Source organism: Anolis sagrei, chromosome 1, assembly GCF_037176765.1.
Source record: "Anolis sagrei isolate rAnoSag1 chromosome 1, rAnoSag1.mat, whole genome shotgun sequence".
Lineage (NCBI taxonomy): Eukaryota > Metazoa > Chordata > Lepidosauria > Squamata > Dactyloidae > Anolis > Anolis sagrei.
In genome coordinates, this window is record NC_090021.1 from 281,360,240 (window position 1) to 281,373,219 (window position 12,980).

A 12,980-nucleotide genomic window follows, 5' to 3' on the forward strand; every position below is an offset into this window, starting at 1 on the left:
TCCTTTTCCCTGGAAGCTCTGTTTCCCTGGATGCTATTGAGAAAAGAAGCTTTTCTATGGGACAAGCTGGTCTACATCCTATAGTTTAGCTTCCTTGTGTGAGACTGGCCAAAAAAATGGCTCCTTTCCCTCCCAGAGCCCTGAACAAGGGGCAGAACCAAAGCTTAATTATGATGGACAGGAGGCCTGCCCTATGACTGCAAATAGATAACAGAAAGAAAATAAAGTTGGAGCTCCTGGTACAGACGTACAAGCACAATTAGGAATGCATATCTCTGTTTCCATCACAGGAAACATTTGCACACCAGAGCTTTGACTTGAGCCCACAGTGTTTCCCATTACTGCATTAGGATTTACAAAACATAACTTTATCCCTTGTTTGTATATATACAGTTAAATAAAAGAGATACCAAACAATTATAATAAAAATGAAGTGATTTAGATTAGGCTAGACTTGGAAAACATATCATCTAAATCACATGTGTCAAACTCAAGCCCATGGCCCTGATCTGGTCTACAGTGTCATTTTATGTGGTCCTCCAGATGTTGGACTACACCTGTGCAGTTTGGCATATGGAACCTTCTCTAGTAGTGAAGTAATCTTTCTGGTGGCAACCTCATCCCTTAGCACATATACACATATACACACTTCAACATTAGCATTTTCCTCTGTTCCTTTTTGTCTGCTTCAGTGGCTCCTTTGTTGGGGACTGTGCTCTTCTTCAGTGTCTGTTTTGAGCAATCTTTGAACTTACGGCATTTCAAATATCTTGTCTCATTTTTCTTAGTTCTAATAGACTTACATTGTCTCTGAAGTAGTTCTCAGAGCCCTATGACCTGAAGGGGCCCTTCCAATGATAGACTGCTTGTAGAAAGATACTGGACTCAGATCGGAATTCATGGTACCTTCTGTGATTATGCAAGAACTAACATGTATATTCTTGTTTTTACTGGAAGCCCTTCACTCTTTCAGTCAGTGCCGTTCACTTTGAAGGCCTTATAAATGTAAATAAGGTTATTAAATTTCCAGCAAAATGACATTGAACCTTTAACTTCCTATTTTATTATTGGAGCTTCTAGTTCCCTCAAGATTGTCATTCAATTCTATATTATTTCTACATTTTTCAAGAAAACCAACATGATTAGTTTGCTATTCTAGTAGCACTGTCATGTCATCACTTCTAAAAACTACCACTGATGTAAGACAACTATCCCTGAAGATTTAAAACCCCAATTTATTTAAATTTATTTAAAGGAGCCTCAGATTAGAAGAGAGGGAGAAATAAATACATACATCCATATTATAATATTTGAATTTAAATGGATGACAATGACAATGATGATGATACCTGGGAATACTTTTTTCTCACTTCTTTGTGGCTGGAGCAGATTGAACATTTGCAGACCCATCCAGCCATCCTTTGTCTTGACTCCTGTCATATTGCTACTCTTCTGTTGCACAACCACTCAGCCCAACTCCTCCCTGTAGTAAGCAGCCACTTGAGAAGACCCAAGGCAAAGTGGGCCAGTTCATCAGCAATTAATGAAATATATGCCTTCTGCATTAGCTGGGTTCTTTCTCATCCCCAGCCTAATGCATTTCTGTCTTGAATTGTTCACCTGTTTATAAATCACCCAGCATCATTCCTGTTTACATAAGCAGCATTGGTGTCACTAGGGTTGGCGTCACCCTAGAACAGTTACTCAAGCAGGCAGCCATCCCATAGCTTCTGTGAATTGGACCCGCTGGCAGACATTACTTAGCTCTAGAAGTTTCTGAATGCTGTACTGTGCAAGTACCCCTGCTTTGGTAATTCACATATGATTCCTTGAAGGGCCCATTAGTAGTAAGCCACCAATTATAGGATATTTAAATTATGGATATAGTTATTAATATAACATAATGGTTAGAATGCTGGATTTGGAGTGCAGAGATTTAGGTTCAAATCTCCATTGTGCCTTGAAGCTTACTAGGTGACCTTGGGCCACTTGCGTCATTTTCTCTCTGCTTAACCTACTTTGCAAGGTTTTTATAAGGGCTGCAATGAGAGGGGGAAAGCCATGCGCTCCTTGATAGCAGGGAAGGATGTAAATGTAATGAAATTATTTTATTTTTATCTGACAGACACAGTTTTTCTTTAATATAAGGTGAAAGCTTTCTTTTGCCAAAGATATTCCTTACAGTTAGACTTAAAGTAGAAAAACATACAGTAAAGAAAGGCAATATATTTGTTCCCTTTCTAAGAATTTTGAGGAGTATTTGTTGTAAATGGACAGTAGTGACTAACAGTTTCTTAATCATTAGTGAGGCAACATGCAGAAGTAGTTCCTAATATAATGGAATAATAATGAGCTACAAATTAGATTGTGAAACACCTTGTATAATGACCTATGTAAGCATTTGTATGCATGTACTTCCCTATGTTAATGAACAATCACAATCACAGCTGATAGTAATAGTGGCTGTAGTGGTAATGTGATATTGCTGCCTTTGTTTCATAGCCTACAAGTTGTTACTGACCAAAGTTTTAGACCTTCAGTTATTCAGATTTTATCTAGGATTCTGTGAATCAGTGAAATAGTGTTGAGCATTTTGACATGCTTATTTGTGATTGTGCTGTAGCAATTTCAATCAAATGTATTGCCAGTGAATTTGGAATTGCTCCCAGATTTCCTAACCCCAGTGCTACCATGGTTCTTGTCTTTTTGCAGAGGTCCTGAACCTTAATTTGTAGGTCTTAATATTTTATATACTTTCCCCTCTTAAATCTGACTAAAGTACTTTATCCACTCTTCCTCCTCTGACTACAGTCCAAATTAGGTAAAGCAACATGGTAACAATAAGGGTTTTGGGGTAGCCTGATTAATCCCAATAAATTGACCGATATTAAGCCCCAAAATACAGGACATCCTGCATCCTGCTTTTCTTAATTGGCTTAAGTTTACTCATTCACTGTTTTCTATTATTCCTGTGATCACATATGTAATGTGCAGTATGAAAACAGGGTATTGTATATAACAGTTTACACTTTTGTTTACTATGGTTCACAAATTAGTTTTAGTATAGCATCAAGGAAAATAAATGTTTTTTCTCATTTTTATTCTCTTCCAACTCTATTTTTCTACATTCACAGCATTTATTTCACATACCAAGCTTGTAACTCTAACAAAAGAGCTCAGATTAGTCTGACATGACTTACTTTATTTTTAGAAATTCATGTTGGCTTTTCCTGATCGTGACATTCCTTTCTATGTGCTTATGGACTGTCTGTTTGATGGTCTGCACTAGAATCTTTCCTGTTAATTGATGTCAGGTTGACTGTTTGGTTCCCCAGCCCACCCTGCCCGCACCTTTTAAAAAAAGTTGGGTACAACATTTGCCCTCCAACAATCTATCCATTGGGAATTCTGTTCTCCAGGAATTCTCAAAAATGATTGCCAGTGATTCTAAGATGCATTCTGCCAGTCCTTTAGACATTCATTCTGGTTTCTTTAGATACATCTGATTTTTTCCTCGTCATTGAAACATTTTGAAAACATGCCTTTAGTATCTTATTTTCAAGAAACTCAAATCTTGACCATGGGATCACACCCAGTATTTCTCTAAGGTTACTGAAGTTAATTTCCTTAATGTTTGTAAGTCTGACTACACTTGGCTTCACTTTTCAATGTATAATAAACTCCAGGAGAACATGGTTACCCCCACCCAAGGATCCCGCCACTTCCACCCCATTAACCAGGTCATCACTATATCAGATCTAAAATAAATCTGTTGTGCCTCTTCCATCTTCCAGACAATGTATTTCTACAAGGCAAGTGAGGAATCTGTTAGACCTTATATTGTACTTTGCAAAAGTAATATTGTCGATATGTTTTATATTTTGGCAAGTATTGAAGTTGAACAGAGCTGAGGACATGATGAATTAAGGCTAAACTATATGTGATGTTTAATTTCTTCTGATATATTTTTGTTTTGTTTTTTGGAAGTAATCCAAGGCATCTATAGATTTGATTGGCATAGTGGTGGTACACAGAGATGTTTTAATCTTTTTCAAACATGAGAGAGGATTTTACACACCTTTTCTATCTGTTTGTTATGTGTCAGTGCCGAGCTCCCTTGGGTACATCTCATTTTAAAACACACACATCTATATAACACCAAAGCAGTTACATGATGGTGCCACATAAAAAGTGGTTGTACATAATTGAGATATTAGGAATTATGCAGAGTACTGAAATCTAACCTAGGATTTCAAGAAGTCTTACTCCAAAGGTTGGAGATCAGTGCTCACTTTTACTGGGCTCATGGTTTAGTTATAATTTCCTACATTAATCTCATGCTTTCTTTTATTGGATGAGCTATGTGTTGTCGAAAGCTTTCATGGCCAGAATCACTGGGTTGTTGTAGGTTTTTCAGACTGTATGGCCATGCTTCAAGAACATGGCCATACAGCCCGAAAAACCTACCATAACCCATTGGATGAGCTGTAAATATAATCTTTCTTCTTACTTTCATGTTTTGTGTACTCAGTTTAATCCGCTTTTCATGTAGTATTTATATCACTAATGACACTGGTTGATATATAAACAAACCTATTAGTAGCTACTCTATACTGTTTTGTATACAGATTTTTTGGTCTATTTACTGTCTTCATTCATTGCCTAAATCCCTTTGGCTATGTACCTTCCTGGCTTGCTGATCTGATGGAGACAAATAGCAGTTGTTTACAGCAAACAATATAACATGTAAAACGTTACCATTTACCAGTTCTGTCTCATTTTTAATTAGATCATATTATTAAAATTTCTCATACCTAGTACAAAAGGAAAGTCTTTTAGTCTTCAAAATGGTTTTCTTTGATGCTATATTACTGAGCCATCCATTGTTGTTGTTGTTGTTGTTGTTGTTGTTGTTATTTATATCCTGCATTTCTCTCCATATATTTCATTTTTGTTGTTTTTATATGCCTTCATATTGACTCCAACTTACAGTGACCCTATCATAGTGTTTCCTTTTAGGATTTATTCAGAGGAGGCTTGCCATTTCCTTCTTTCATCCTGGAAAGAAGTGACAAGTGTAGTGCCACAGGGTTCAGTCTTGGGCCCAGTGCTGTTCAACATCTTTATTAATGAGTTAGATGAAGGTTTTGTGGCGCAGCTGGCTGAGTGTCAGCTGCATTAAGATCACTCTGACCAAAAGGTCATGAGTTCGAAGCCAGCTCGGGCTGGAGTGGGTGTCCAGCCATTGTGTAGCCCATTGTCGACCTTTGCAACCCGAAAGACAGTTGCATCTGTCAAGTAGGAAAATAAGGTACCACCTTGTGTGGGAGGCTAAATTTAACTAATTTATGAGGCCTTAAAGAAAAAAGACTCCGGGGAATGTGGAATGCGTAAGAACTTCATCGGTGTCGTTGATGGATGATGAAAAGCAGCAGCTCCCCTGGTGGCCAGAAAAAAAGTTAAATAGCCTCGGTGTATTTGTCTGTTAAACCTTGTTTGTCAAACTGGCATTGAATGTTTGCCATATATGTGTTTACTGTAATCCGCCCTGAGTCCCCTGCGGGGTGAGAAGGGCGGAATATAAGAACTGTAAATAAATAAATAAATAAATAAATAAAAGGTGTACTTATCAAGTTTGCAGATGACAGAAAATTAGGAGAGATAGCTAGTACTCCAGATGACAGGTTCAGAATTCAGATTAGAGATTAGAGAGATAACGATAAGAGAGCTGGGTCAAAACTAACAACATGAATTTCAACAAGGACAAATGTAAGATACTACATTTAAGGTGGAAAAATGAAATGCAAAGATGCAGAATGGGCGACGCCTGGCTCAACAACAATATATGTGAAAGAGATATTGGTGTTTTCCTGAACAACAAGTTGAACATGAGGTAGCAGTGTGATGCAGCAGCTAAAAAAGCTGATGGGGTTTTGGGCTGCATTAAAAGGAGTATAGTGTCTAGATCAAGTTACGTCAGTGTGTTTATTCTGTTTTGGTTAGACCTCACCTGGAATACTGTGTCCAATGCTGGGCACCACAATTTAAAAGAGACATTAACAAGCTGGAAAGTTTCCAGAGGAGGGCAGCTAGAGTGATCAAAGGTCTATTAGGGATATCTTAAAGAGCTGGGTATGTTTAGCCTGCAAAAGAGAAGGCTGAGAGGAGACATGATAGCCATTTATAAATGTGTGAAATGATGCCATGAGGAGGTATCAGGATTGTTTTCTGCTGCCATGGAGATGGGAACAAGTTAGGAATTCTTTATGGGAGGTTTGCACCATTCATTAGTATCCTGTCTGGCTGATTTTCTAATGTTGTTTCTCCTGCTTGTAGATATCATTTGCTGTTTTTCATTGTGTTGTTTTTATGAATTAATTTAAAAAAGCACTTCAGTTTTCATTTCTATACATTTTTTCTTCTTGCTGACTTAAGCAGTGTGTATGTCCTCTCACGCTATTTGACGACTTATGGTGGCCCCATGAATTTTAGATATTTAAGTCCTTTACTTGTATATTGCCCTGCACAACTTTAAAGTGTTGTTTGAGAAAGAACCTTTCCAACAACGCTTACATGAAAACTATTTTCAAATGACCCAACTGTGAGTGTTGGTAACTGTAGTGAGTTATTTAATATAGTTAATCTTTGTGTTTAGTATTCATGAGTGCTAAGTTGTGACTATTTTATTGCTTCATTTATTTCATAGATCATAACAACTTTTACTTTTTGTTATGATCTATGAAACAACAAATTTGGTGGTATTAAGCAGAGTATATACATTACAATGAACTGTTCTCATGGCTGTTTCCAAGGGTTTGGGGAATTTCTCATCTTGGTCTCATATTCACACATCATAAGCTCCCATGCTTGCTTCCTATCTTTCATATTATTTAATAATATTTCACACTCCCTGAGTTCTTACAAGTTCTAGTCTTAGAAATGTTAGAACTGTGTGAGATCCCATTTTTGACATCCTACTGTTTATTCTCCTGTTATCTCTTAACTCTGCTGCACAGAGCATGACAGAACTGTCCCATCTATCATCTCTTAGCTTTAAGGATCAGGAAGCAGCTGAAATAGTGCAAGGAGACAGCCCTTTCATAATTTGCAAGAAACCTGGGTCAGGCTTCTCTTTGGCAGGATTGCAGAATGTGCTCACCTCTCCACATCAATAGGTAGCAAATTTGTCGAGTGGAAACCTCAGCATCAGAATTATTTAGAGACTTAGCTTGCACAAAGTCATCTTCCTTATTCTCTAGGGAGGGGGTGGGTGGAGAGTTGAGAAAGAAGCATCATACCATCAGGTTTCCTAGTTCAGGATGAATATTCTGCATGGTGTATTTCACTGCAGGTACTAGTGTCTGCCAAGTAGGATTTGAAAGTGTTGTAAGAACTTTAAAATTTAACCTGAATGTTGGTTTTTGCAAATCAACAGCATGCATATTCATTTGAATGTTAATTGGTGTGGCGTTCTAACAGAGTTGTATATTAAAGTGGCATGAAACAATATTGCTACTTCTTATTTTGTCCCTATTATGTAATGTACTAGAATAGCTAAGTACTTTTCAATTGTGCTATTCATTGTACTTCTTTCCCCTTTGTACTTTGTTTTTATGTATTGTGTATTATAGCTTTGGAACACTTACTGGTAGAAAACTAAATTAAAGTCAGGAATTATCTAGGTCATATTGACTTTTAATCTTATCATGTCTGCAAACTCTACATGATCTGGGTGGACTATTAGGTATCCCTTAAAAATTAAAGCAAGCAAGCTATAAATTGGGTTGTTGTAGGCTTTTTGGGCTATATGACCATCTTCTAGCGGCATTCTCTCCTGATGTTTCGCCTGCATCTATGGCAAGCATCCTCAGACCTCACAACCTCTGAGGATGCTTGCCATAGATGCAGGCAAAACATCAGGAGAGAATACATCTAGAACATGGTCATATAACCTGAAAAGCCTACAACGACCCAGTGATTCCAGTCATGAAAGACTTTGACAATACATCAAGCAATAAATTACCCAAAAAGGGGGAAAATATGGTCCTTGGGCTATGAAAAGGGTTGGATCAACTCAGTGCTTAGATACACTTTAGTCTCATGAATTTCATGAAGGAGAAATGTAGGCAATTTTACTTAGGCAGAAAAATAATTAAATGCACAGATACAAGATGGGTGACACCTGGCTCAACACCAGTCCATACGAAAAAGATCTTGGAGTATTAATGGACAACAATTTGAACATGAGCCAACAATGTGATGTAGCAGCTAAAAAGCCAATGGGATTTTGGACTGCATCAAAAGGGCTATATAGCATTTAGATCGAGGAAAGAAATGGTGTCCTTATATTCTGCTCTGGCCGGACTCTACCTGGAATATTGTGTCCAGTTCTGGGCACTACAATTTAAGAGAGATATTGACAAGCTGGAACATCTCCCAAGGAGGGAGACTAAAATGATCAAATCTCTAGAGACCATGCCCTGTGAGGAACATATTTAAAAGCTGGGTATGTTTAGCCTGCAGAAGAGTTTGAGAAAAGGCCTGATAGTCATGTTTAAATATTTGAAAGGCTGTGATAAGGAAGAGGAAGCAGGCTTGTTTTCTGCTGCCGTGGAGACTACGACTCGGTGCATGGGTTCAAATTACAGGAAAGGAGATTACACCTGAACCTTAGGAAGAACTTCCTGCCTGTAAGAGCTGTTCAACAGTGAAACTCTCTGTCTCAGAGTGTGGCAGAAGTGTCTTCTTTGGAGGTTTTTAAACAGAGGCTGGATGGCCATCCATCGGGGTGCTTTGATTGTGCCTTTCCTGCATGGCAGAGGTTGGATTAGATGGCCCATGTCGTCATTTCCAATTCTATGATTCCGTTAAATCAACAGCTGATTTTTCAATTGACTTCAATATGACCAATTTAAAGAAAATCCAGCCAAGAATCCACATGGATTGCAAAGGTTGTGTCATAGTGCTGTTTCCCAAGTTGGCCTGTATCATTAAAGTAAATTCTTTGACATACCTTTTTTTGATGTGAATATGTAGGCATGTCAAAAGAAGCATCCATTCATCACTATTGTATCTCTCTTATTTGTTAGATAAACTCTGTAACTGAATATTCAGGAGAAATAATTTATTTTGATTGCTGAACGAGACGCTTATCCATGCTTATTATTCATAATTGTGGTTAGATAGCACATTTTTCATTTAGCCAATCTGCAAATTCATGAAAAGGTCTAGAAAAAATGCAATGCCTGGATGTAAAAGCTGTTTATTAAAATTTACAACATGATTAACAACTAACTGGTTTGGAAGTACAATGCACAGGAGTTCACATGTTTTCATCTAATCTATTTATCTTTTTTTCTTTAGTGAGTGACAGTTGCTTCAGGAACCTTGCAGAAGATCGTAGTGGAATAAACCTCAAAGACCTTGTCCAAGATCCTTCCTTGTGAGTATTTCCCAAAGTGAAAAATAGATTTTCTAATTTGTACATATTGTCTTCGTAACTAACTTTTATTAAAGCACAGATGTTTCACCTTTTATGGATCTACGCAAGTATAGATGTTATCAATTCTTATGTGAGTCTTTTAAAAATCAATTAATTAAAAGCACACAAAGACCTAATTTCAATCACACATGTATCTATCTATCTATCTATCTATCTATCTATCTGAATATTTAATTTTCAGAGTCTTTGTGATGCACACATAAGGGTTCCTATCTGCTTTTGCACCATATCTCTTCCAGGTTCCAGATGTAAGAACCTCCTTTGTGTTTTATCTTTTGTGCAGAATTTTTAATTGCTCTGTGTTTTCAAAAGATGGTACCTTTAATCCCTTGTTGGGATTCAATTAATAAATAAAGGATCCACCATAGCTGTAGCATTCATGTTCCTTAGAGTATTAAGTGTGTTTGATTTTCATTCAAATGTTATCTTTCTTCGGCTTCTTTTTATTGATGCTTTATATTCTTCAAATATAGAAAGATAGTTTTCTCTCCCATTCATGGGCCTGTGGCCTTAAAACATTTTCTAAAAGTGCATTGAATGTGATAAAAAAGCTCAATCCAAAGGGCATTCTACTTGCACTCTTGTATCCAAAAGCACATCATTGTGAATCATATAGTGAACCATCCTTTATTCCTGAAATCCTTTTGATAGGATCCAGTTGAAGTTTGTATTTACAGCACAACATCTTCTTCAATTGACATCAGAGATGGCTTCTTCCATACAAACTTATACATCGTGGATGCTTCTGGCTTTGATAGCTGGCATTTCAGCCAGATTTCAGGACTCAGAATTTAAAATAAAGACATACATGGACAATATAGTGTGCATTTTAGGGGACCCAATAAGGAGCATCAAAACTTTAATGGAGACCATCAATAAGTATGGCAACATTTCAAGATTTAAAATGAATAAGGCAAAATCTGCATTTTTAACTAAAAACCCATCCACAGGTAATATTGATAAATTGGAGAAATTATCAGCGTGTAAGGCGGTTACGAAAGTAAAATACTTAGGACTATGTAACTGTTAAGAATAATAAATTATATCAAAATAATTATGAAAAAACATGGAAGAATGTTTTGTTAGTAAGATGGCAGAAAGTTCAATTAACCTGGATGGGGAGGATAGCAATTATAAAAATAATGGTATTACCAAAATTTTTGTTTTTATTCCAATTATTAAAGGTGTAAAGGTTTTTGAACAGTAGAGGAAATATATGGTTAAATATATGGGCTGGCAAAAAAAGCCAGAATTGCATATAAGAATTTAATGGATGAAAAAGGTAGAGGGGGTTTAGCCCTCCTGGACTTTAGATACTACTATGAAGCAGCAGGATTTAGTTGGTCAAAAGAATGGATTACACTTGAGGACTACACCATGCTTAACCTGGAAGGCTATAACTTAAGATATGGATGGCATGCTTCCTTATGTATGAAAAAGATAAAGTGAACAAAGAATTTAACAGACATCCAATAAGATCTAGACTCCTAAATATTTGGAAGAGATATAAGGAAGAGATTGAATTTTAAAACCCTTTATGGCTGTATCCATTGGAAGCAGTACTTAGACCGACATCCAGTGAGGAAATAAGAACTTACACAGTATCTAATTAAAGAAAAAGATCAATGAAAATTGAAACTGAGAAAAGAGATATGGATAAGTGACTGGTTCTGTTACTATCAATTGCATGATCGATTTAGGAACAATATTAAAGTAGGGTTTGCTAACGGAAAATCGACGTTGGAAGGTATTGGGAAAGGGAATAAGGGCTTACTTTCTAGATTATATAAATATATATTAGAATACAATCTAGAGCAGTGGTTCTCAACCTGTAAGTCTTCAGATGTTTTGGCCTTCAACTCCCAGAAATCCTATCAGCTACTAAACTGGCTGGGATTTCTGGGAGTTGAGAACTACTGATCTAGAGGACAACTGAATAAAAATTGCTATGATCTCCTGAGCTAAAGACCTAAGAAAAAATATTGATCTGGAGAATTGGGAATATCTTTGGAAAAGTGACTCTATCAGAGAAAATATGCATAAGATGTTTTATAGATGTTATACAGGGTGCGACAGCATAACTTCCTTTTTAAAAATGCACACCATTCAGTCGGTTGAAAACGTAGTGGAGTGCTAGTGGTCTCGTTCGAGAGGCGGGAGTATAAAGTTTTGTCCTGACACAGTTCATTCGCCATCATGCGTTGGAACAGTGAGGAGCGTGTTTTCGCCGTTGAGGCCTACTTTTCGAGCGGATGTTTTGTGATCGCAACCCAGCACGCCTTTCGGATTCACTTTAATTTAGCCTCATTGGCCCCTGTCCCGGACCGGAAATCAATTGTGATGTGGGTCACTACATTCAGACAAATTTCAAGTGCAACAAGACGAATACAATCACCACGGCGTTCTGTGTGCAAACATGCATCTGTCCTTGGACTTTCCGATCGTTCTGTGAGAAGAATTCTTCATGATGATCTTCATTTCCATCCTTACAAGATGGAGATGGTGCAGGAACTTTCTGAACCTGACTTCAGTTCTCGGAGGAACGTGTGTGAGGTTCTTCTCGAAGTCATTCCTGAGGATGCTATTGTTTTTTTTAGTGATGAAGCCCATTTTCATTTGTATGGATCTGTCAACAAACAAATCATGCGCTACTGGGCTGACAACAATCCTTGAGAATTGCATCAAAGGCCTTTGCATTCATCTAAAATCACAGTGTGGTGTGCAGTTTCCTCAGCTGGAATTATTGGTCCCTGGTTCTTTGAGGAAAATGAAGTCACAGTGACAGTGAATTCGTACCGGTATGTAAACATGTTGAAGGAATTTTTTTCCCCATGGCTAGATGGGTTGGACTTAGAGGACATTTGGTTCCAACAAGATGGTGCAACTGCACACACTTCAAGAGCATCGATGACTGTTTTGAGGGAACACTTCCCAGAGTGCCTCATCTCAGTTAGGGGGAATTTGGAATGGCCAGCCCGCTCTCCAGATTTGGCCCCTTGTGATTTTTTTCTATGGCGTTTTTTGAAATCCCATGTTTATGTGAACCGTCCAGGGACCCTACAAGATTTGAAGACCAACATCCAGGAAGAAACTGCCAACATAACGCCTGCTATGCTGGCAAGAGTCATGACTAATAACCCAAAATATAAAGACAAATCATAACATAACAACTAAAGTTAATTAAAACATGATCTATGAAATAAATTATATCTAATATAAAACATAAATATCATGCTTTCACAGTAATAAGCATAAACAATGATATGTACATGTGCTGTTATCCCTTTCTTCCCTGTGAGCACATGTACCTTTATAGCCATTGTGGAGAAATCCTGCCCTCCCCATATCACTTTTTAAAAAGGAGTTCCTTTCCTTGGTCTTAACCAAATGTACTTCAGATGTTAGTGAAATATATATCAGTGATCTTAGTGTAAGTCCTACATATTTTATTGACTTTTCTTCAGATAGCACTGTCAAA

At 37.3% G+C, this 12,980-nt stretch overlaps 1 protein-coding gene across 28 annotated transcripts in view; it reads left to right on the forward strand.

Moving 5' to 3' along the window:
• The window catches only part of GPHN (gephyrin), a 303,782-nt gene that overhangs the window by 60,426 nt on the left and 230,376 nt on the right, over positions 1–12,980 (forward strand). For all 28 annotated transcript variants that reach the window (XM_067462787.1, XM_060762638.2, XM_060762719.2 and 25 more), the window contains exon 2: positions 9,364–9,442. In XM_067462787.1, the coding sequence (XP_067318888.1) occupies positions 9,364–9,442 (79 nt within the window). The remainder of the gene's footprint in view (positions 1–9,363; positions 9,443–12,980) is intronic.